This window comes from Arabidopsis lyrata, assembly GCF_000004255.2.
Source record: "Arabidopsis lyrata subsp. lyrata unplaced genomic scaffold ARALYscaffold_5, whole genome shotgun sequence".
Lineage (NCBI taxonomy): Eukaryota > Viridiplantae > Streptophyta > Magnoliopsida > Brassicales > Brassicaceae > Arabidopsis > Arabidopsis lyrata.
The window spans coordinates 14,333,533-14,355,863 of NW_003302551.1; the positions used below are offsets into that span (position 1 = coordinate 14,333,533).

The 22,331-nt window shown below is 36.0% G+C and overlaps 5 protein-coding genes across 5 annotated transcripts; 1 reads left to right on the forward strand and 4 right to left on the reverse strand.

Annotated features, from left to right (window-relative positions):
* Positions 1 to 225: 225 nt before the first annotated feature.
* Positions 226 to 2,969, reverse strand: LOC110228424 (pentatricopeptide repeat-containing protein At3g49170, chloroplastic). The gene is made up of 2 exons (XM_021025932.1): positions 869 to 2,969; positions 226 to 773 (listed from the first exon to the last, which is right to left on the reverse strand). Exons 1-2 carry the CDS (start codon positions 2,937 to 2,939, stop codon positions 292 to 294), a joined length of 2,553 nt encoding a protein of 850 aa, XP_020881591.1. The 5' UTR covers positions 2,940 to 2,969; the 3' UTR covers positions 226 to 291.
* A 138-nt stretch (positions 2,970 to 3,107) lies between these two features.
* On the forward strand, positions 3,108 to 5,378 carry LOC9313723 (protein ROOT INITIATION DEFECTIVE 3). The gene is made up of 7 exons (XM_002875908.2): positions 3,108 to 3,371; positions 3,463 to 3,710; positions 3,797 to 3,944; positions 4,139 to 4,326; positions 4,575 to 4,708; positions 4,805 to 5,046; positions 5,132 to 5,378. Exons 1-7 carry the CDS (start codon positions 3,165 to 3,167, stop codon positions 5,279 to 5,281), a joined length of 1,317 nt encoding a protein of 438 aa, XP_002875954.1. The 5' UTR covers positions 3,108 to 3,164; the 3' UTR covers positions 5,282 to 5,378.
* LOC9312023 (O-acyltransferase WSD1) lies at positions 5,357 to 7,809 on the reverse strand. Its single transcript, XM_021025933.1, has 7 exons — positions 7,528 to 7,809; positions 6,786 to 7,391; positions 6,590 to 6,656; positions 6,392 to 6,489; positions 6,089 to 6,298; positions 5,735 to 5,872; positions 5,357 to 5,613 (listed from the first exon to the last, which is right to left on the reverse strand). Exons 1-7 carry the CDS (start codon positions 7,732 to 7,734, stop codon positions 5,374 to 5,376), a joined length of 1,566 nt encoding a protein of 521 aa, XP_020881592.1. The 5' UTR covers positions 7,735 to 7,809; the 3' UTR covers positions 5,357 to 5,373.
* A 603-nt stretch (positions 7,810 to 8,412) lies between these two features.
* Positions 8,413 to 10,932, reverse strand: LOC9313724 (O-acyltransferase WSD1). The gene is made up of 7 exons (XM_021025884.1): positions 10,647 to 10,932; positions 9,798 to 10,403; positions 9,581 to 9,647; positions 9,383 to 9,501; positions 9,093 to 9,302; positions 8,828 to 8,965; positions 8,413 to 8,754 (listed from the first exon to the last, which is right to left on the reverse strand). Exons 1-7 carry the CDS (start codon positions 10,875 to 10,877, stop codon positions 8,596 to 8,598), a joined length of 1,530 nt encoding a protein of 509 aa, XP_020881543.1. The 5' UTR covers positions 10,878 to 10,932; the 3' UTR covers positions 8,413 to 8,595.
* A 2,211-nt stretch (positions 10,933 to 13,143) lies between these two features.
* LOC9313725 (O-acyltransferase WSD1) lies at positions 13,144 to 16,741 on the reverse strand. The gene is made up of 7 exons (XM_021026504.1): positions 16,161 to 16,741; positions 14,541 to 15,164; positions 14,320 to 14,386; positions 14,110 to 14,231; positions 13,809 to 14,018; positions 13,564 to 13,701; positions 13,144 to 13,480 (listed from the first exon to the last, which is right to left on the reverse strand). Exons 1-7 carry the CDS (start codon positions 16,389 to 16,391, stop codon positions 13,316 to 13,318), a joined length of 1,557 nt encoding a protein of 518 aa, XP_020882163.1. The 5' UTR covers positions 16,392 to 16,741; the 3' UTR covers positions 13,144 to 13,315.
* Between the last annotated feature and the right edge of the window lie 5,590 nt (positions 16,742 to 22,331).

Consider the following 22,331-nt stretch of genomic DNA (forward strand, 5'->3'; position numbering starts at 1 on the left):
CAAAATAAGCAAAAGTTAGGAAAAAGTTAACGATGCTACATTTAAACTTTTGATAAACATAGTCTTTTTCTTTTATCGAAAACAGTTCAATTATAGAAATCTTTTCTAATAGAAAAAAAAAAATCAATTCATAGCTTATTAGTTATTAGCTTGTCAAAATCAATCCAAAGAATAGATCAGAACTGAACTAGACCAAATTAGTCCATCACATCATCAATAATTTGGTTAAGTTATTTTTAAGTTAGTTATTGAATAGAAAGCCGAAAGCCTCAGTTGTGTATAAATCTCAAGTTACCAATAATCATTACAAGAACATCTTCCATCTTTAAAATGATGAAAACGACTCAAATCCCTCAACACAATCTCTCTACCAGAGACCGTCGATATGTATTTCATCGCGTTATGGCAATCTCCGCAGACCCGTAAGTTCTTGAACACCCTAACCGGTCTAGATTTCGCCGTGCTTATAAGCCCAAACGCAACTGCAATTTTCTCACTGTGCTGATACAGTAACATCTCCTTCTTTGCCTCATCATCCTCTTCCTCTAGCTTGTGAAGAACAAGATCCGTATCAGGAACATATCCGCAGCGTTTTATTTCTGTAATTAACCAGTCCAATTCATCATATATTTGGTGAGCATTCGGGTGAGATGTATCGCCTACATAGAACTTATGAACCTTATCTCCCACTTCTATCCAACTGCAACCTCCTTCTTTAACCAAGTTTCTCTCTTTCATCTTCCTCCTCATCTCCGTGGATTCTTCCCATTTCCCTACATAGAAATATTCAACAAAGTTTCGCTTTCACACAAGTTTAATCAGTAGAAGAAAGAATTTTTATCGGTTTGTGTTTGAATTATATAGATACCTGCACTAGCGTATATGTTTGAGAGCTGTATATAAGCTGCAGGCTCATTCGGATCAAATTCTAAGATCTTCCTCGCAGCTAACTTTCCGAGTTCTGTGTTACTGTGAACTCTGCAAGCTCCAAGAAACGTACGCCATACTAAAACATCGGCTTGGAAGGGCATTGTGTTAATGAACTCAAATGCATCTGTGAGAAGCCCGGCTCGACATAGAAGATCAACCATACAAGCATAGTGCTCCATCTTAGGTTTGATCTTGTGGTCTTCATACATTGAATTGAAATGTCTCCATCCTTCAGAGACCAAACCAACATGGCTGCATGCTGATAAGATTGCAACATAAGTGACCTCGTTTGGCTTCACCCCTTCTTTCGTCATTTGGTTGAATGTTTCGAGGACCCTTTCAGCGAATCCGTGTTTAGCGAAACCTGTGATCATTGAAGTCCACGAGATAACATTACGATTATCCATTAAACTGAAGACTCGGGAAGCTGTGTCAATGCTTCCGCATTTGGAATACATAGAGATCAAAGCATTGCAGACAGGTTGATTGCACGAGAGCCCTAGTTTAAGCACCTGGGAATGGATTTGCTCGCCTTTTCTTAATGAACCAACATTTGCAACTCCACTCAACAAGCTAGCAAATGTGAAAGCGCTAACACCTAATTCTCTCTCAGCGATCTCACTTAAAAGCTCAAAAGCATGCTCAAAATCCAAGTTCCTGCAGGTTCCATCAAGAAAGGTGTTATAGGAGACCAAGTTTTTCTCAGAAAGTGATTCAAAAGCTGTCCGAGCGTCTTCCATCCTGTCACATTTAACAAACATGCTGATAACCGAGTTTGAAACACTGCTATTCGAAGCAAGTCCTCTTTTGAAAGCATGACCAAGAACCTGTTTACCTACCCGTGGATCCGAAACATTTCCACACGCCTTGAATGCACTCGAAAAGGTGAAATGATTTGGCTCAACATGACCTTGAGTTATCATTTCACTAAAGAGATTAATAGCCTCTGTAGCGAGATTACAGTTTTGCATATAACCAGTGATCAATGCCGTCCACGACATAACACTATGATCCTGCATTCTATCAAACACCTTCCTGCAGTCATCTACCGAACCATCCGCAGAACATTTCGCATACATATCAACTAAACTACACTCAACATCATCCGCAAGCCCTGATCTAATAGCCCAAGAATGCAACTGCCTTCCCAAAGACAAATTCTCCAACTCAGCACAAGCCGAAAACACGGAGCTTAGTGTAAACTTATCCGATTCAAATCCGCTTAAAACCATATCCAAGAAAAACCTAATCGCTTCCCTAGGAAACCCCATTTGCATACACCGAGTAATCATCAAAGTCCAAGTAACAACATTTAGTTCAGACATTTTATCAAACACCTTATACGCATTCTCAAAACTATTCTCGCCTTTCACAAACATGTCAATCAAAGAACAACCCACACAAACATCAGACTCAAAATGCCCAGTCTTCATCAAAAACCCTAAAATCACTCTCCCAACTCCAACAAAATCCGAATTTGAACAAGCTCGTATCACCGCCGTGTAACAATAATCATTAGGCACCAAACCCATTTCCAGAAACTCAACAAAAAGCTTAATCGCATCGAATTCTCTACCGTTGTTACCGAAACAAGCCATCATCGCACTCCACGAAACAACATCTCGCTTACCAAATCTTCCCATAGTCTCAAACACATCTTTAGCTTTCGTCAAATCTCCAGATTTTGAATACAAGCTAATCAACGAATTGTAGAGAACCGAGTCAGGCTCGATTTCAAACTCGATTAATCGAGCGTGAACGAGTTTCCCGAGACGAAAATGGCGTGCTCGGATACAAGATTTGAGGAGTGAAGAGAAAGTGACAGAATCCATGGGACGAATCCCATCACGAGCCATGAGATCAAGAGCTGAAACCGCTCCACGAAGGTCTCCGGCATTGAGATGACGGAGAATCAAACGGTCAGCGACGTTGATCCGATTTGAAATGGACGGTGGAGATTTAATCGGAAGTTTGGCGGGAGATGGAAACGAAAAGCTTATCATCGCCATTGTTTTTACCAATCTAAAACGATCCGTTACTGTACGTATCCAATAAAATGTTTAATTATCGAAACTTTACATTATAGTCCCTTTATTTTAACAGAAATTACAAATTCTCCCCAAAACTATTAATTGATTCAATCAAATACAGATTTTCATAAACCCTAATTTATAGATATCACAAAACCCAGACTTTGGAATCAGTTTCTCTTTTTTTCCCTCTTTCTCTTAGCGATGGAGATTTCTGTAATCGCTTCTTCGTCAATCGATGAAGGAATTGGAAGCTGGGATCTCAAAACCGGGAAAGAGCAGCTTCGTTTCAAGCAGTGTGCTTCTCCGGCGCATGGTCTCACCGCCGTCGGCGAGAAATTTCTCGCCTCCTCTCAGCTCCGTAAAGAATCTACTTCTTCTGGCTCGATTTTTTACTGGTCTTGGACTAAGGTTTCTTCAATCACTCTCATTCCCAAACTTGAAACACTGTTTTTTCTTCTCTTTGGATTGAAAGTTTGAAACTTTGTTTGAATTGTTGTAGCCTCAAGTTGAAGTGAGGAGCTTTCCAGTGGAACCAATAAAGGCTCTTGTAGCAAACAATGAAGGAACTTACTTAGTTGGTGGTGGATCCTCCGGAGATATTTACCTTTGGGAGGTTGCGACTGGGAAGTTGCTTAAGAAGTGGCATGGTCATTATCGTTCTGTGACATGTTTGGTGTTCTCTGGAGATGATTCTTTGTTGATTTCAGGATCTCAAGATGGATCTGTTAGAGTTTGGTCTCTTATAAGGTTAAAACTTTGTGTGTTCTCATGTTTGTTTTTTTTTGCAAGGCATTGTCTTTTATTCTGATTCCTTGCTCTTTGTGGTTAGTTAGGCTATTTGATGATTTCCCGAGGCAGCAAGGGAAAACTCTTTATGAACATAATTTTAATGAGCATACAATGTCTGTGACTGACATTGTTATTGATTATGGAGGCTGCAATGCTATGATAATTTCTGCTTCGGAAGATCGGACTTGCAAGGTACTTATTTGGATCACTAATCTTACACATTTTGTCAAAGAAGTTAAATGCTTAAAGATAAGAAAGTAGACAAACCTATATTGTTGATGAGATTCATTTTTATATAGATGGAAAATCTCGATCTTTGGCGATTATAGAACCCTGATATAGCTTTTTTTATATCATGACCTTGGGCTGGATTTCTAAATCCATAGGTTTGGAGCTTGTCAAGAGGGAAATTGTTGAAAAATATCATTTTTCCTTCAGCCATCAATGCACTCGCATTGGACCCTGGCGGGTATGTGTTCTATGCTGGTGGTAGAGATGGCAAAATTTATATCGGTGCCATCAATGCCACGAGTGAATATGGGACACAAGTTCTAGGTTCAGTATCCGAACAAAGGTACGTCCAGTTCCTTATATTACATTTCTAAATCCTAATATCTATATTTGAACAGTAGCTTGTAGTAATTTTCTTCTTTTTATCAGATCTCTTAACATGTTGCATCTTATTTTTTCGTTATAATGAATTTGCATAATGGACTTAAATTGATAAATTGACAACATTTAGCTTATTTTTAATCTATTTGTCTACTATGGCTGTTTTATGGTCTAATTATCTCAATTGATCAATAATTTTTGTCTGAACAGCAAAGCTGTTACTTGCTTAGCATATTGCACAGAGGGAAACCTTTTAATTTCTGGATCAGAAGAAGGTGTGGTTTGTGTTTGGGATCCCAAATCGCGTCGCCCTGTTCGTACTCTCGGCCGTGGAAAAGGAAAAGGTATGTTTGTTAGCATTTTTTTCTGTCTGAGTTTTACTACTATAAAAGAAATATTCAATGAACCCGTTCTTGCTTTTCAAACTTTTTTTCTTACAGGTCCTCCTGTGAACAATATTCAAATTGTTAGAAAAACGATTGTTGATAATTCCAACAAAACACAATCTTCCTGGAAAAGACGTGGGTCTTTGATGCCACCGCCTTTGGAAAAATATGAAAGATCAGGAGAAGATACTATGGATGGTATCGTTACCGTTGATCCGCCCCCATTTTCTGATGTTCCTGTTTACTCTTCTTTCCTCAGCGCTGACCTTATTGACGAGCAAGTTAGAGAACTTCAGGTTTGTGTTTCCTCTGTTTCTAGAAAAACAGTCTATTTGTGTTTTCTTGGTAAAATGACCCACAATTTTCTCGGTTTGCTATCAGCAACAAGGCTCTGCAGCAACAGAGATCGAAATGGAAAGACTGAAACTTGAATACAAAAGATCTTTACAGATGAATGATCAATGGCAGAAGAATTATGAGAATTTGCTTCAGGTGGTTATGGAAGAAGAACAAATCGGTGGTTCCAATTGAAAGCTTTTATTGTTGTTTCTACACATTTTTGGAATTATATTGAGAGATATATTTTGTCACGAAAGATTATTTTATTAATCCCAAATTTAGCATCAAAGCATTTTGTATAGTAGTCCAGCCATTTGGTAAAGTAGCCAAGCCATTCTATTGCTGAGAAGCCTGAGATAATCCCACAAACCGAGAGACCCTCTTTTCTGGACAGCGGCTTTAATGCTTCGGAGAGATTCCTGCCAATCGTCACAGAGCCGATGAGGATCACTTATCACCGTTGAATCTACGATTAGTGTTATTGTCATCTTATTCATATAACTTTGACAATTTATCGTCAATGCCTAATCAAGTTAAACAAAAATACGGTTAAAATTAATTTAGATTTCAATAGATATGATAATGACATAACAAAAGGAGAAAAATAGAACAATGTAGTTTATGGGGATAACATTAGTAACTTACATGGGGATGACCATAACCACTTGAGGCAAAGTAAGTGATGGGATGTCCATAGAAGCTAACTTGTTCAACGGGACCAACCATGTTCGAAAACGTCATCGTTGTGTTTGACACCATTCTGTTTATTATAGTAGCCGCCAACTGAAAATTAATTACAAAAGTTTGTATCAATAATCATAACCAAAGTAGTGTTAACTATATCAACTAACCCTTTTTCGTGTTGCGTTTAATTTTAATGAAAATGATAATATGTAATTTACCTCTTATTATATATCATAAACTAGATCTTTTTAAAAATTAAGCTTTCTTGTCTATACTAAACATATATATGATGGGTTAGTTCTTATTTAAAATGACCTGAATTCCAAGGAATTTGACAATGATTCTACAGAAAATGTATGTTAGCATTGCCCCGAATGAGTTCTTCTTACGAGTGATGATCTTCTGGGCTCTTTTGAGATGTTCCAATGGGTCATCGCGTAATGCGATAGAAAACGGGAATACTATATACCCGAACCAATTTCCCCACCTACATTTGGACCCGTTCTCCATCATATCGGCTATATCCTGTTTTAAAACGAAAATAAATTTAACATTCACCGATGATTGAGTATATAACTTGTAATCAAATAACTAAGTGATCAGCTTGTATGAATTTACCTGGATTCCAGTTGTGGGTCTTAAGTTTACAAGCAGAGCTGATCTTAGCCTTATTCTTTTAGGCAGATTTTTTCTCTTCCTCTTAGTTTCTCTTTCTCCTATTAGTTTATCATGAGAATATTGAATTGTACACGTTAATAATGTACAATATTTATTAACATATATACAAGAAAATAGGAGAGTAAAAATTTTAATTACCGTATCTTCTCTCAAGGTATTGCGAGAGACTAGCTTGGGTCACTCCAAGTACAACATCGTTGACTGTCTATCAAACCATACTATAAGATACTCATAATTTGGTTTTTTAACACAATTTTTTTGAATTCCGTATACGTATCGTTTATAATAAAAAAGAACAAAATTGTATGTAGATTCTTATAAGGAGAAATCTAACCATGTTCATGGCGTTCTTGATTAGCTTAATATCGTCAAGGCTTACGGTACGATGAACCAAACGCAACCGTTTACTCTTCGTTGACCGGAAATCACCTTTGATGGGCGTCTCGGTGTCCTTAACAAACAATGTCGTAACAATAAACTCCAAAGTATCACAAATCGTGTTTAAACCCAATATAACCGCCGTCCAGAGAACCTTAACCAGCCACAATAACCGGGAATCACTTCTTGAGCCGGTTGTTAACAGGGATGACCCTGATGACGACCGGTACTGGTACGGGAGACTAGGAAGCTCATCCGGATTTGATGTTTTACGCATACAAGCGAGGACAAGAGACATGATTGACATACCATCGCCAACCGAGTGATGGATCTTTAAAACTGCGACGTTTTCAGCGTCTGAGGTTTTCAAGTCGAGTAGGTGAAGCTCCCATAATGGCCTCGAGATGTCCAACGGGATCTTCATGAGGTCAGAAACGTAATCTTCGAGAAACGAGTCTGTGTTCTCTATGTTTTGAAGTTTGATTTCCGGTACAATGACGTGATCCTCGACGACCACGTTTGTCCGAACCCATCTTTGGTTTTGTCCATTCTCATCGGTCACCTTCAAGTAATTATTTTTAAGTAAATGGTAATTGTTAGGAATCTTACGTCATTGTCACATATATATGGTTTCATCAATTTCGAGTAAGATTTTTTAAACACAAATTATTTTAAAATTTTGAAGGTAGTCGACTTACCAATTTACTTGAGAAACGAGGATGCCTGATAAAAGTTTCCTTAAAGCCTCTGATAATCACACATGGATCGAGCTTACTCTTTAAACCAATCACCGATATAATGTTGCAGTTAAACTCCGGCGAGTGAAAAAGACGGGCCGCTGGGCTAAGTGGTTGCTCCTCTTCCTTCTCGTTCTCCGATATGTGTCGTTGCGTCTTAATCTCCATGCTTTTTTGTTCAACGTTTCTTTCTTTCTCTACACTCTGGTTTCCATCTTAAGTCTTTATAGCCTCCATGCTTGTGCGGTGCCATTCCTTACGTGTATAACACGGAATTTTTTTTTTAAAAAGTAATTAATCTTTTAACCAATCAGTGAACCAAAAAACGTTTCCATTAGTAGTTTAACCGTGACACGATACGTTAACGCAATTAGCTTTCCAATCACGCCATGCACAGAAATTTGCATAAGTATTTGTACGTTGATCGAAAAGTCAAATATGAATACATGTGACATGTGTATTTGATCGAGAAGAAACATGTGGTGAATGTTTACACAAGAAACAACAGCTATTTTGTGGTTGTTCTCATCAATTCTTCATGTTTTCGTGTAGTTTTGTTCTGATAATATCTTCAAATTCAAGCATTGCAACTCTACGCTTTGTAGGCTTCGTCATAGATACCCGTATTTGGGACAAATTTTCATGGAGTTGTCATAACTAAATTGTGACCTAAATTGTCATAACTAGCTAAAAGCAATTTTACTACCAATAGAGTTTTCATCTTGGTGCATGAGGCCGCATTGACAAAGTTAAATATTTAACAAGATATTCGTGGTCGTGGACTGATGAAAACACATTCATTTCGTATTTAGTCAAAGATGAGAATGCAAATGGATGATGAAAATGGTGTATTTATATCTGTCAAGGTATCGATCCAATCCAAGTTATACATATTGATAAAATCCTAGAAATATAGATCACAATTTCTGTCTGTTTTCAAGTTTTCAGTTTTTTTTTTTTTTGAATAACTTTTTTCTCTAAATCAAAGCAAAAAAGAAAAGAAAAGAAAAAAAAGAAAAAAAGCTCAATCTACTGAGTAGAACTTCTTTCCTGAACAGCAGCTTTGATGCTTCTTAGAGATTCCTCCCAATCGTCACATAGTTTATGAGGATCACTAATGACCGTTGGATCGACGGTTAAGGAAATCGTCAACTTGTTCATATAACTTTGAAAATGCATCGTCAACGCCTGATGACCAATGAAATCGTCAAGTCTTAGTGATTAACGAGAAAAAAAAGAGAGAAAAAAACTAAAATCTTACATGGGGATGACCATAAACACTTGGGGCCATGTAAGTAACGGTATGTCCATAGAAGCTAATTTCTTCAATAGGACCAACCAAATTTGAAAACGACATCGTTGTATTTGACAATGCTCTGTTTAGTACATAAGCTGCCCGCTGCACTCATTCAAATTTTGTTCAATATTTGGTTTATTGAGTTTTTGTAAGATTAATTGAACCCCTAAGGGTGTGACTATGCTTAAATTTTGAACTAGATATAAATGAGTTTATGTATAAGACTGACCTGAACTCCAAGCGATTTGAGAAGTATTTTCCCAACAACGAACGTAAGAACAGCTTCTAACGAGTTCTTCTTCCTGTCGATGGTCGACTTGGCTCTTCGGAGATGTTCCAATGGATCATCGCATAATGCAATAGAGAACGGAAAGACAATGTAGCCGATCCAATTTCCCCATCTACACTTAGATCCTTTAGCCATCATATCAGCTAGATCCTGTTTTTGATCAAAAACAAAAGAAATTGTCATAATCCATCTATCTATTATTCTTGTATAAGTAAGTGATGTTAATGTGCCTGAATTCCAGTCGTCGGTCTTATGTTTACAAGCAGAGCTCCCCTTAGCCTTATTCCTTTAAGTATATTACTTGAATTCCTCTTAGATTCTTCTTGTTCTCCTGCTTTCTTCTTCTCGTCTAACATTTTTTCATAATAAGTACAAAATTTCATATGTATAGTTTAATGCTCCTTCAAAGAAAAATCATAAATATTTACCGTATCTTCTCTTCAAATACTGCGAGAGACCAGCCTGAGATACTCCAAGTACAACATCGTTGACAGTCTACTAAGAAGAAAATCAGTGAAAGCAAGATTAATGAACTATCATATATGTCACATCTCTCAAATTTTGAAAATAAAGTCGACATGTCATATAAATGCCATTAATATAATTAAAATTGATTACTAACTTAAAATGTATGGAGAATTTTACCATTTTCATGGCTTTCTTGATTAGCTTTATGTCATCAAGACTTACGGTGCGATGAACCATACACATCCGTTTACGCGTGCTTAGCCCGAAATTGCCTTTTATTGGTGTTTCAGTGTCCTTAAGGAACAATGTTGTAGCAATAAACTCCAAAGCATCACAAACCGTATTCAAAACCAACATAGTTGCCGTCCATAAAACCGTAACCAGCCAAAAGAACCGGGAATAATATCTTGAACTGGTTTTTAACGAGGATGATCCAGAAGACGGCCGGTTCTGGTACGGTAGACTCGGGAGCTCATTGGGGTTTGATGTTTTACGGGTACACGCGAGGACTAGAGACATCATAGACATACCGTCACCTAACGAGTGATGGACCCTTAAAACCACGACGTTTTCAGCGTCGGAGGTTTTCAAGTCGAGTAAATGAACTTCCCATAACGGCTTGGAGGTGTCTAACGGGATCGTAGTGAGGTCGGAGACGTAACTCTCAAGAAAAGCGTCTGCGTTTGCGTTCTTTATGATTTTCGTTTCGATTTTGGGAATGATGACGTGATCCTCGACCACCACGTTTGTCCGAACCCATTTTTGTTCCTTTCTATTGTTCACCTTCAATAAATAAATTTATGAGTTTTTATATCAAAACCATCGACAATAATCAACTGGGACTTGACATAATATAGAGAAACATAAAGCCCAACCTATTTATTATCGTTTGTTTTTATATATGAAAGCGTAAAAATATTGACGTGGTATCAAATTTTATGTATTTCTGAACGAAGAGACAAAAAATCTAATCACACACGAACATCCAATAAAAACTACAATAAATCTATCAAATGTGTGACTCACCAATTTACTGGAGAAACGAGGATGTCTAATCAAAGTTTGCTTAATTCCTTCGATAATCACATCTGGTTGGATCTTCTTCTTTAAACCAACCACCGAAATGATGTAGCAGTTAAACTCCGGCGCGTGGAACAGACGCGCCGCCGGGCTAAGTGGTTGCTCCTCCTCTTCTACCTCCTTTTCCACTGTTGTTTCCGCTATGTACCCTCGTCTTCGTCGTATCTTAATCTCCATAGTTTGGATTTCGATCTTCGTTTTCCTTCTCTATTTTTTTCGATCTCGACTCATAATATTTAGACCAAAATTAAAGAAAAAAAACATTTATTATAATCATTTGGAATGTTTAATATTTATTACTCTTTTCTTTCCTTTTCTTTTTTAAAAAAAGATTTCTTACTCTTTTGGCTCCCAAATTTTCCATCTTTTTTGTGTCACACGTCAAACTTTCCATTGTTATATTATTCTTTTCGTTCCACTAAATTCATAATAATATGATTATTGGTAGTATCTTAGAAATATCTCTTAACAATATTTAAGTAATATATTTGTAAAATTGATTGTTAAGAGATAATATTTTTGAGTTAAGATTTTTGTGTGATTAATGGTAGACTCTTAACATGTGGTTCTTAGAAAAAGAAATATTAATATAAAAATAAAACTTATAATTATAGAAAATTTAATAATTGTTGCAAATTAAAAAAATTAAAACATACATGAGATACAATAAATAACATAAAGCACAAATGTTTTAAACTTAATTTATGGAATATTTTGTCCATATATGCTCGACCAAATCATTCTTCAATTGTTGATGCATACCTCGATCACGAACTCGAGCTCTATTGGCCACATATTCGTTCCCGTTGACTGTATAATTCACTGTTGGTGCTCACCTTTTTAAAATGTCATCAAAAACCGGAGAGCGATCTACAATATTGATATCGTTAAAGTGTTCGATTTGGACCAGCAACTTGGAGATCTTATCTTCTAATCTCCTTTTTCTTGATAAAAGATTCATTATACAACAACTAACATATATATGTTTTTCATTAGTGTAACCTAAGGTTTACCCAACACACTTAATCCACTAATGCCTTTGGGCCTAATTTGCTTAGTGGGCCTCGCCCCTTTTTCTTCATAATCACAAACTTCTTCTTCTTCGTCCTCTTCACTTCGACGCTTCTTCTTCTCCATCGCAACACTTCTTCCTTTCTTCCAAACCAAGCTCACAGATCCTTTAATCAAGGTCTGATTCCAACACTCCCTCTCAGACCTTCGATTAATCTCCAAAATTGAATCTAGGGATTCAATGTTTTTCTCCCACAACTCTTTCTGTTGATTCCTCTCACGGCGTTGGCGTAACTCATAGGTAGGCTCACGTTCTCCCTCATTAACCCGTTCTCACCGGATCCCTTTGTATGAATCGGACTCGTTTCCTTTTCTGACATGATTTCTTCATTTTTGGAGTCTCTTTGTTTTTCTCCAACGTCGACACGTATCCACCTCTTAAGTGAATTTTTGTTGCTTAGCTAAAGAACGTTTCTTAACGTTAAAGCGCAAAATTGATTAAATTATATTGCATTAAATATTAAGACAAGCTTAAGATTTCTGCAAGAGCTTGCCGTTAATCATGCTCTAAGAGCACCCCCAATGGTGATAGATCTAATTTGAATTTCTAAAAACTAAAATATTAATATTTTTATGGAATTAAATTATTGAATTAAATTTTAATTTTGAAAATAAGATAAACCACTCATAGAAAGATAAGTACTTTCAAATGTCTCTTATGAGATTCTAAAAATCTTTAAATAAGAAACTATGTCTAGAGTTTTTTACTTCTCTCTCCTACTTTTCTATTTTTTTCAATATTTTTATACTAAGAAATCTATAAAGAGTCTCCCATTGGGGTTGCTCAAGTAGCTTTTGTTATGTTTGGAAAGTTTTAATAGAGGTAAAAAAAAAAAAAAAAAAAAATTAATAGGGGTGAGCGTTCTGGAATCTGGTTCGGTTAGGATTAAGAATTGGGAAAAAAATACCTAGCTACACGAAGTATGTTACAATACATGGCTACACATCCGAAGTTTCAAAATGTATCCCTAACTACACAAACTATATGTATCGCATGCCCACATATACGAACTATATGTAGTCATGTCGCCAACATCACGAACATTTTTTCCGGTACACTTTTCCGGCGTTGACCAGTTTGACCGGCGTTGACCGGCATTGACCAACATAAATATTCAAAAAAAAAAAAATTAGCATTTTTTATAAGATTTTAAAAAAGGGGCATTTTTGAAAAGTGGCATTGAAAAAAGGGCATTTTTGCAAAAGCCCCTTAAAAAATTGCATAGAAAATTGTAAACATCTTATATTTTAAAACAAAAAAAATCCCTAAAACATCCTATATTTTAAAAGAGAGAGAGTAATAGATTTCAATCAATAAGAGTCGATTGAGTTTTTTTTTTAAGTTAATTAATATTTGTAAGGGAACTTCTCCTTTGTTAATGATTCTTCATAATATAATTTGATAGGGTCTTGTTGTACGTTTATTCCCCATATCAATACAATTACAATTGTACATATTGGTACGTGGTATAAAAACCCTTTAATGTATTTGTATAGTTTCTTAATCTTTTTCAATAAATAATAGAAAACAAAAAGATTTAAAATCAATCTAATGAGCGGGAGCCTCTTTCTTGAACAGCAGCTTTAATGCTTTGTAAAGATTTCTCCCAATCGTCAAGTAGTCGATGAGGATCACTTATGACCGTTGGATCGACAGTCAAAGAAATCGTCATCTGGTTCATGTAACTCTGGAAATGCATCGTCAATGCCTAATCAAAGACCAACGAGATCGTCAAAACTTATGCACTTATTCAAGAAAAAGAGTTGATAATATATTTGTTAAAAAACTTACATGAGGATGGCCATACACACTTGGGGCCATGTAAGTGATGGGATGTCCATAGAAGCTAATTTCTTCAATAGGACCAATTAAATTTGAAAACGACATCGTTGTGTTTGACAATGCTCTATTTATTATCTTAGCTGCTACCTGTATACATTTTATAATTTATAAGACTGGACAGTATAAAGACAAACAAAAAATAATGGTATGTTAGGTTTTGGTTTGATGCCATCAAATAAATCATTCAAACTAACCTCAACTCCAAACGTTTTGAGAATGAATTGACCGGCTACGAACGTTAAGGCAGCTTCTAACGAATTTTTCTTGCGATCAATGATCCTTTTGGCTCTTTGGAGATGTTCTAATGGATCATCGCGTAATCCGATAGAAAACGGAAAGACTATGTAGCCGATCCAATTTCCCCATCTACACTTAGATCCTTTAGCCATCATATCAGCTAGATCCTGTTTCAACCAAGTTTTGAAATTTTATACCAATAAATATTTTATATGAGAATTGTCAAAACAAAAACGAAGTGAGGGTAAATGAAATTACCTGAATTCCAGTGTTTGGTCTTAAGTTAACAAGTAGAGCTGATCTTAGCCTTATTGCTTTAGGCATATCAGTGGAATTCTTTTTAGATTCTTTATCTTCTCCTACTTTCTTCTTCCTCTCTCCTATTAGTCACAAGATTATTGAATTTCACTTGTTTAAAACATGAGAACATGTATATGTCAGAAAGCACGAAAATATTTACTTAGTTACCATATCTTCTCTCCAAGTATTGCGAGAGGCCAGCCTGACTTACTCCAAGTACTACATCGTTCACAGTCTACTAAACCAAAAAAATATCTTAACTTAAATCAACCGTTGATAATAAACACAAAATAGTGCTATAAGCCTATAAATCCACATAATCAGATCGAAATACTATACAAGAGACATGACTTACTAAATCTAATAAAATAGAAAGAAAAAAACTTTACCATCTTCATGGCAGTCTTGATTAGCTTTATGTCGTCTAAGCTTACGGTTCGGTGGACCAAGCACATCCGTTTACTCTTACTTAACCGGAAATCGCCTTTTATCGGTGTTTCAGTGTCCTTAAGGAACATTGTTGTAGCAATAAACTCCAAAGCATCACAAACCGTATTCAAAACCAAAATAATCGCCGACCATATAACCATAACTAACCACAAGAACCTGGAATCACCTCTTGAACCGGTCATTAACCGGGAAGATCTAGACGAAGACCGGTTCTGGTTTGGTAGACTTGGGAGCTCGTCCGGGTTTGACGTTTTACGCATACATGCGAGGACAAGGGCCATGAGAGACATACCGTCTCCTAAAGAGTGATGAAACTTCAAAACGGCAACGTTTTCTGCGTCGGAGGTTTTCAAATCTAGTAAGTGAAGCTGCCATAATGGCTTCGAGATGTCTAAAGAGACCGTCGTGAGGTTGGAGACGTAGCTCTCAAGAAACACGTCTGCGTTTGCGTTTCCGTTCTCTATGTTTTGCGTTTGGATGTCGGGTACTATGACGTGATCGTTAACGACCACGTTTGTCCGAACCCAACTTTGAGTTTGTCTTTTCTTGTTCCCATTGCTCACCTTCAAGTAATTTTTAATTCAAATAAATGTTAAAATTAATAGTAAAAGCTCAAAAGTAATATACATATGCTGGTTAAAAGAGAAAAATAATCAAGTAGAAAAAAATACAGAGAAAAATAATTAATTATTAGCATTAAAGAAAAACCAAAAACTATTCAAACTGCGTAGGCAAAAACATTTGTATCTACAATCCTTTGATTATCGTAAAAGCTAATATATTGCAATATAATTTTAAGTGATAAAAATATTTTTTGAAAAAGTAATAATTTTAGGAAATATACTTAAAATTGTATCATTTGGATTTGGGTGGAATAATTTGTACTAATATTCTATTAGATTTTATATAACAAACAAAGAAAATTATCCTCCATTTTTGTAATGAAATCCAAAATTATTATACATTTCCTTGACCAAAAATATCTGACTGATCTTTGGATTTCTTTCTTCTTACTATTTCTAATTCTAAAATGTTTTTTTTTAAAAAAAATTTTGCAAACGGTTACCATTTTAAGCCTGAGGATACAAAAGTAAGTATATGTTTCATATTTTATGTTTGAGTTTGGTAGTTAAAATATATTGTTTATATTTGATTAAACATGATTCTACACAATATAATTTAATAATTGTAGAAAACGAAGCTAAAAACGACATGTTAACTTCTGAAAATGAAAAGCCGGCGAAAAAAAGCTTTTCAAAGTGAAAATAAAAACAAATATACACACAGTGGCTTTTGCTCAACTATTGTGATAATATTGTAGACAAAATTAGAAAAAGAACCGCCCTAAAGATTATTGGTCAAAGAAACACAATCCGGTTCTCGACGATCACGCAACAACACCCAGAAAAGTCAATGAAACCATAAATCCATCAAAGAGTTGAAAACATTAATCTATGTTATATACATACGACTATACGAGTTGATATATTTTATCATTCATATAACTATATAATATTTATCTATGTTTTATACGTATGTACGAGTTAATTTGGACTCACCAATTTACTGGAGAAACGAGGATGTCTGATCAAAGATTGCTTTAATCCTTCGATGATCACATCTGGCTCGATCTTCTTCTTGACTCCAATCACCGAGATGACGTAGCAGTTAAACTCCGGCGAGTGAAATACACGCGCCGCCGGACTAAGCGGTTGCTCTTCTTCATCTTCTTCCTCTCCGTCTTTCCTCACGGTTGTTTCTGATGTATCTCGTCGTGTCTTAATCTCCATGGTTTGCTGCTCAATCGTTCTTTTGCTCTTTCTCTCGCTCTCTCTAGACTTTTAAGATTCCCTCTCTTAATAATAATATAGCCTCCAATTGTTGTATGCCACTTTTTCCTTTATATAACTTTTTGAGTTTTAATTAAATCTAACCGAAAAATTAGTAACTCGGACCCACAATCTTTACATACGCAATAATGGACAAAATGTTATTAGTAATATAAAAGTTTGATGGTAATAATTATATCATATGACAAAATATTTACAATTCTATTGTTTACTTCAAAAATATGAAATAGAATGTGTTTATAGTGTGTAATTGATCAGGATTTCAATATTTTTACAAATCTGGTATTTTTTGTTATGTTTTGAGAATTCTATTAAAATTCATATATTTAGAGTTTAAAACTAAATATTATAATATATATTTAAAATCATAAATTAGTATAGCGTTTTGGTTTACTCCTACTCACAAAAGAGAATTGAGATTAACTTAATGATTCATCGATATGTAAACCCAACATATTTTTAAAAAATACGAAGATTTAAAAAAAAATGAAATATATTAGTATTTATTTTCTTACTCAAAAACATACTTCAATTCATAGGAATACTAAGAACCATACAATGATTTTGCCCTTTCCAACAATATTTTTAACAATGAGGGAATACTATAATCCAAACTAGCTAAATAGGGAGTACAAGAGGTTTGAAACTGTAACAATCAAATCAGCACATTCATTTCCTTGTCTTCCATAACACCAAAAAATATGGTTTTAAGTGTCCGTTTCAAAAATCTATGATCTAATTACTTATATAACTTTTCATTTGCGTCCACGCAATCTCAAAAATAATCTTTGAAATCTCTAAATAATTTGGTACGTAAAGTTCATGCCGAACTATATCACATCACATATGTAAACATCATTTCTCATTAATGGTTTTTTTTGAGTTTTAATTACAAGTTGTTGACAAAAAAAAAAATATAAAATTTTTTGAAATATTAGACACAAGAAAATTGCTAGTTAAACTTATGTAGAACAAAATAAGGTGCTGAAAATAAAATTTTATATTTTCCATTATTAATAATTTTTCCAAAAAAACGAATTAAATTTTATTTGAATCCTAAATCTACTATCCAAAATCCGAGAAAAAAAAAAATCAAATCGGACGGAATATACAACCGCCAGGTCTAAAACTAAAACTAATTGTCTTATATATTTTCAAAAAATGGACTAGATGACAAAAGAGAGCTTGTTAACAACTACTATTAAATAAAGAAGGCGAAGAATACACATTCATTTCAATATCTTATTTTAATATCTAATTTAAATAAACAAAGACGACGACACATTCATATCAATATATCTAATTATGGTTTATTGGTCAATTTGTGGTTCTTGTTGGCTGACAGTTATACATTTAGTAAATTATGAATTACTCCCATGATGGAGTCTAGTTTAAAATTCTTATTACAACTTGTTTACGATAATAATATGACCGTTACACATAAAGAAAAAAAAAACCCACAAAATTGACAGCGTCCATAATATCCTGTTTTCGATTTTTAACAGATAAATATGAATTTATTCAAGTGACCAAAACATAGACACGCATATATATATATGGGGGCAATCGTCTGAACATATATTAATAACAATAACAATAAGAAGATAATTCATGGTCTAACACGGCACGATGCTAGTGACGTGACGACGACAAATCAATATTAGCATTCGCCAAATAAACCAGTTCATCGTCTACCCACCATATACCGCCTTTATATGTCACAACCATATAACTTTGGTTTACATTTTTACATATAAAGCTTTATTTATGTTATAATACTAATTTCTTAAATTATGGTTTAATAATTTCTGGGTTTCTCGGTTTTATCTACTGATTAAGTTTTATTAGTGGTACTATTTACTAGCAAGTAGCAAAGCTGATCTAGATTTCACTGTTATGTTTTTGATGAGATATTGTCATCTCTGATTTTCAGAGAAGCTTGATGGGTTTGTGCTCTGTCCCTATATATGATAGACTCTTTATTCTAGCGTTTTAGTGGATTTCTTCTCGTTTTTATGCTTTGGCCCAATCCACTTTTAAACAGTCATGAATATTTTCATGGACAGTTTTTGTTTTCACTAAATTGTGGATTGAGTCCATTATCACATTGGTAGGATCCATAACTAGTCGCCTACATTTTCTTATCCAATAAAATCTTCATAAGTGTTATAGAACTTGTTGTTCTTATTGATTAATGAATGAGGTTTCAATACATATTTATACATGACAAGGGGAGACAAATCTCCATTGGGCTAGTAAACCCTAAAGCCCAAAAGCCCACTAAGTATAACATAGACCGTCATAAGGAGAATCCTCTAGAACATGGACATGGGCCTTCTAGAATATAGATTAGGCCCACGGTTATGGAGTCCATCCGACCATGCGGTCTACAACACTCCCCCTTGGATGACATAACCGTGTAGATGCCAAAGGATCTCAGTAATACGCTCGGGGATGCTGCCTCATTAAAACCTTACCAGGAAAACCCATTGGGACAAAACCATGGTTAAGGAAAAAGAGTACAGCACGTATTACTCCCCCTGTTTTGGTCATCCCTGCAAGTCCTTAAGTCTCCGCATTCCAATTTGATGCGTGAGCTTCCTCAATGTCGATGTTGGTAACGCCTTGGTGAAGAGATCGACTGAGTTGTCGCTGGATCGAACTTGTACCACTCGAACTTCTCCATCCCTTTGCAAGTCATGCGTGAAGAAGAACTTGGTTAGAATGTGCTTCGTCCGATCTCCCTTGATGTAGCCGTCCTTGAGCTGAGCGATACAGGCTGTGTTGTCTCCTCATATGATGGTCTTTGATGTTGTAGTAGCTGCGCCTTGAAGAAGGCTGCCTACGTACCCTTGGAAGGGATCAAGCCACACGTAGTTCCTATTTATTGACCATGCCATAATCTGATTTTACCTGCATTAGCAAAACAAACTAAATCAAAGCAAACTAGACCTTCTTTGGTTAGATCAGTATAGAATAAAACCCAAATAAACAAACATAGGAAGAATAGAATTTAAAATTTAACCAAACCTTCCTTCAAACCTTTCTAGTGCCTTTGGGTTGATCATGAACTAAATTTAGACAAAGGAGGTTGACGGCAAAACATATGTCTGGTCTAGTGTGGCTAGCCAAGTACATTAACGCTCCTATGGCACTGAGGTATGGCACTTCAGGACCTAGAGCTTCTTCCTCGTCCTTCTTTGGACCGAATGGATCACTATCCAATCCAAGGCTTCTCACCACCATTGGGCTGCTCAATGGGTGGGCCTGGTCCATATTGAATCTCTTGAGTACTTTTTCAGTATATGCCTTTTGATGCACAAGGATTCCATTATTCACGTACTCAAGTTGCAATCCCAAACAAAATTTTGTCTTGCCTAGGTCTTTCATCTCGAATTCTTTCTTTAGATATTTGACTGTTTGGGCGATTTCCCCAGAGGTTCCAAGGATGTTTAAATCATCCACATATACTGCTATTATCACAAACCCTTTGTTTGCAAATTTCTTTATGAAGATACATGGACTGATGGGATCATTCTTATAACCTTCTCTGACTAGGTACTCGCTTAATCTATTGTACCACATGCGTCCACTTTGTTTCAGTCCATAAAGTGATTTGTTCAGCCTTATGCAGTATTGGTCTCGAGACCCTTTCTTATCTTTATCTTTGAGCTCAATACCCTCTGGTAATCTCATATATATCATCCAGTGGACTTATATAAATATGCAGGCATTACATCCATTAGCCGCAAATCAAGTCTTTTTCTTTATATAGCCAGACTTAGCAAAATTTAAATGTCTTAGCATCCACCACAGGGGAGTATGTTTCTTCATAATCTATCCCCGGTCTTTGTGAGAATCCTTGTGCTACAAGCCGTGCCTTATATCTCACGATTTCATTATTCTCATTTCTCTTCTTCACAAAGACCCATTTGTGTCCTACTGGTTTTTACATCGAATGGTGTCCTTAAGGTCGGACCAAACTCATTCCTTTTCTTAATGATTCTTAGCTCCACGTTTTATGGTCTTGTACCATTTAATCAATCAAGTCTTTGAGTGCACTCTAGTATAGACGTGGGCTCCTGATCCTCATTTATATTCATAAATTCAAGTGCTACCTTGCATGCAAAATCATCTTATGTCGACATTTCTTATATGTTCCATTATGTTCCAGACATGATATAATCGATTTGAGATTTATTATGGTCAGGACCTTTAATACTTTGCAGCTTGGCGTCCCAAGCTACATTATATGGTACCTGTACCTTAGAGCCGGCCGGCCTTATCTCCATGTCTGGGATGGTTTCCTTAGTAACCTCGGATTTCTATTGCACCTTTCTTTGATTTTCGAGGATTTTTATCTTTGGAACCTATTGGTCTACCACGTTTCTTTTGTGTGTTAGACTCGGTAGCAATTTCATTGATTCCCTTTTGGATATCAATACGTACTGGTGCATTACAAGCTGGTATGTACGTTTTTGTAACTTTCTTTGGGTCAGCAAAGGAATCTGGCAATTGATTAGCTAGCTTTTCAAATGTATAATCTTATGGACCTCTGATTCTCATGCCAGAGTCCGAGGATCTTGCCAATTTAAGGATGTTTGATTCCATTATATTTCTTTTATTGCTTTACCCAGCTTGTTCGTCTCTCCACCTATAGTAGGAAATTCGGATTCATTCAAATGACAATCCGCGTATCTAGCCTTAAATAGATCACCCGTAGTTGGCTCTAGATACTTAATAATGGTGGGAGAATCAAATCCAACATATATTCCCATCCTCCTTTGAGGTCCCATCTTTGTTCTATGTGGTGGAGCAATCGGTACATATACGGCACACCCGAAAGTCTTTAGATGGGATATGTCTGGCTCATGACCCATGAGTAATTGGGATGGTGAATATTTATGTTCACTAGATGGCCTTATGCGTATAAGCTCTGATGCATGTAAAACAGTGTGTCCCCAAGCGGCTACTGGAAGCTTCGACCTCATGAGTAATGGTCGAACGATCAATTGAATTCGTTTAATGAAGGATTCCGCTAATCCATTCTGTGTATGTACATGTGCTACGTGATGTTCCACACTTACCCCCATGGACATACAGTAGTCATTAAACGCTTGGGACGTGAATTCACCGGCATTGTCTAGACGTATAGTCTTAAGCGGAAAATCTGGAAAGTGGGCTCGCAGTCTTATTATCTGGGCCAATAACCTAGCAAACACTTGGTTTCTAGTAGATAGGAGACAAACATGCGACCATCTTGTCGATGCATCAATGAGGACCATACATATATCTCCTTGTATCCTTTCCAGAAATTTTAAGGTCTCTTTATTTACCTTAGCCGGTGATGGCCTTATAATGAGTTTCCCTTGTGAACATGCTTCACACGTGAGATTCTTAGGGATAACTCTTTTCTCTTTTAGGGTGTGCCCCTTTGAATTTATCATAAGCTTACGCATCATACTATGACCCGGATGGCCAAGCCGGTCATGCCATAAAGTGAATTTCTCGATGAACTCTTTGTTCATTGCCATATTAGCTTCGATCATATCGATTTTAACATAGTAGAGACCAGTGGATAATGCGGGTATAGTCTCTAGGACTTTCTTATGTCCTTGGGTGATCTCTTTGTTCCCTTCACCCTTTGTTTCAATATGGAAACCATTCAATCTTATATCTTTGAAACTTAACAAGCTCCTCTTCGAGCTGGGTGAATATAGGGCATCGCTTATTTCAAGATGTGTGCCCTTTGATAAAAGGATATGGGCTTGACCATGGCCCTCAATAAGACTAGCTATACCCGCTATGGTGCTAATATTGGCATTTTTCAATGTTAGATTTATAAAGTATCTTTTGTCTTTTAAAATTGTGTGGCTCGAT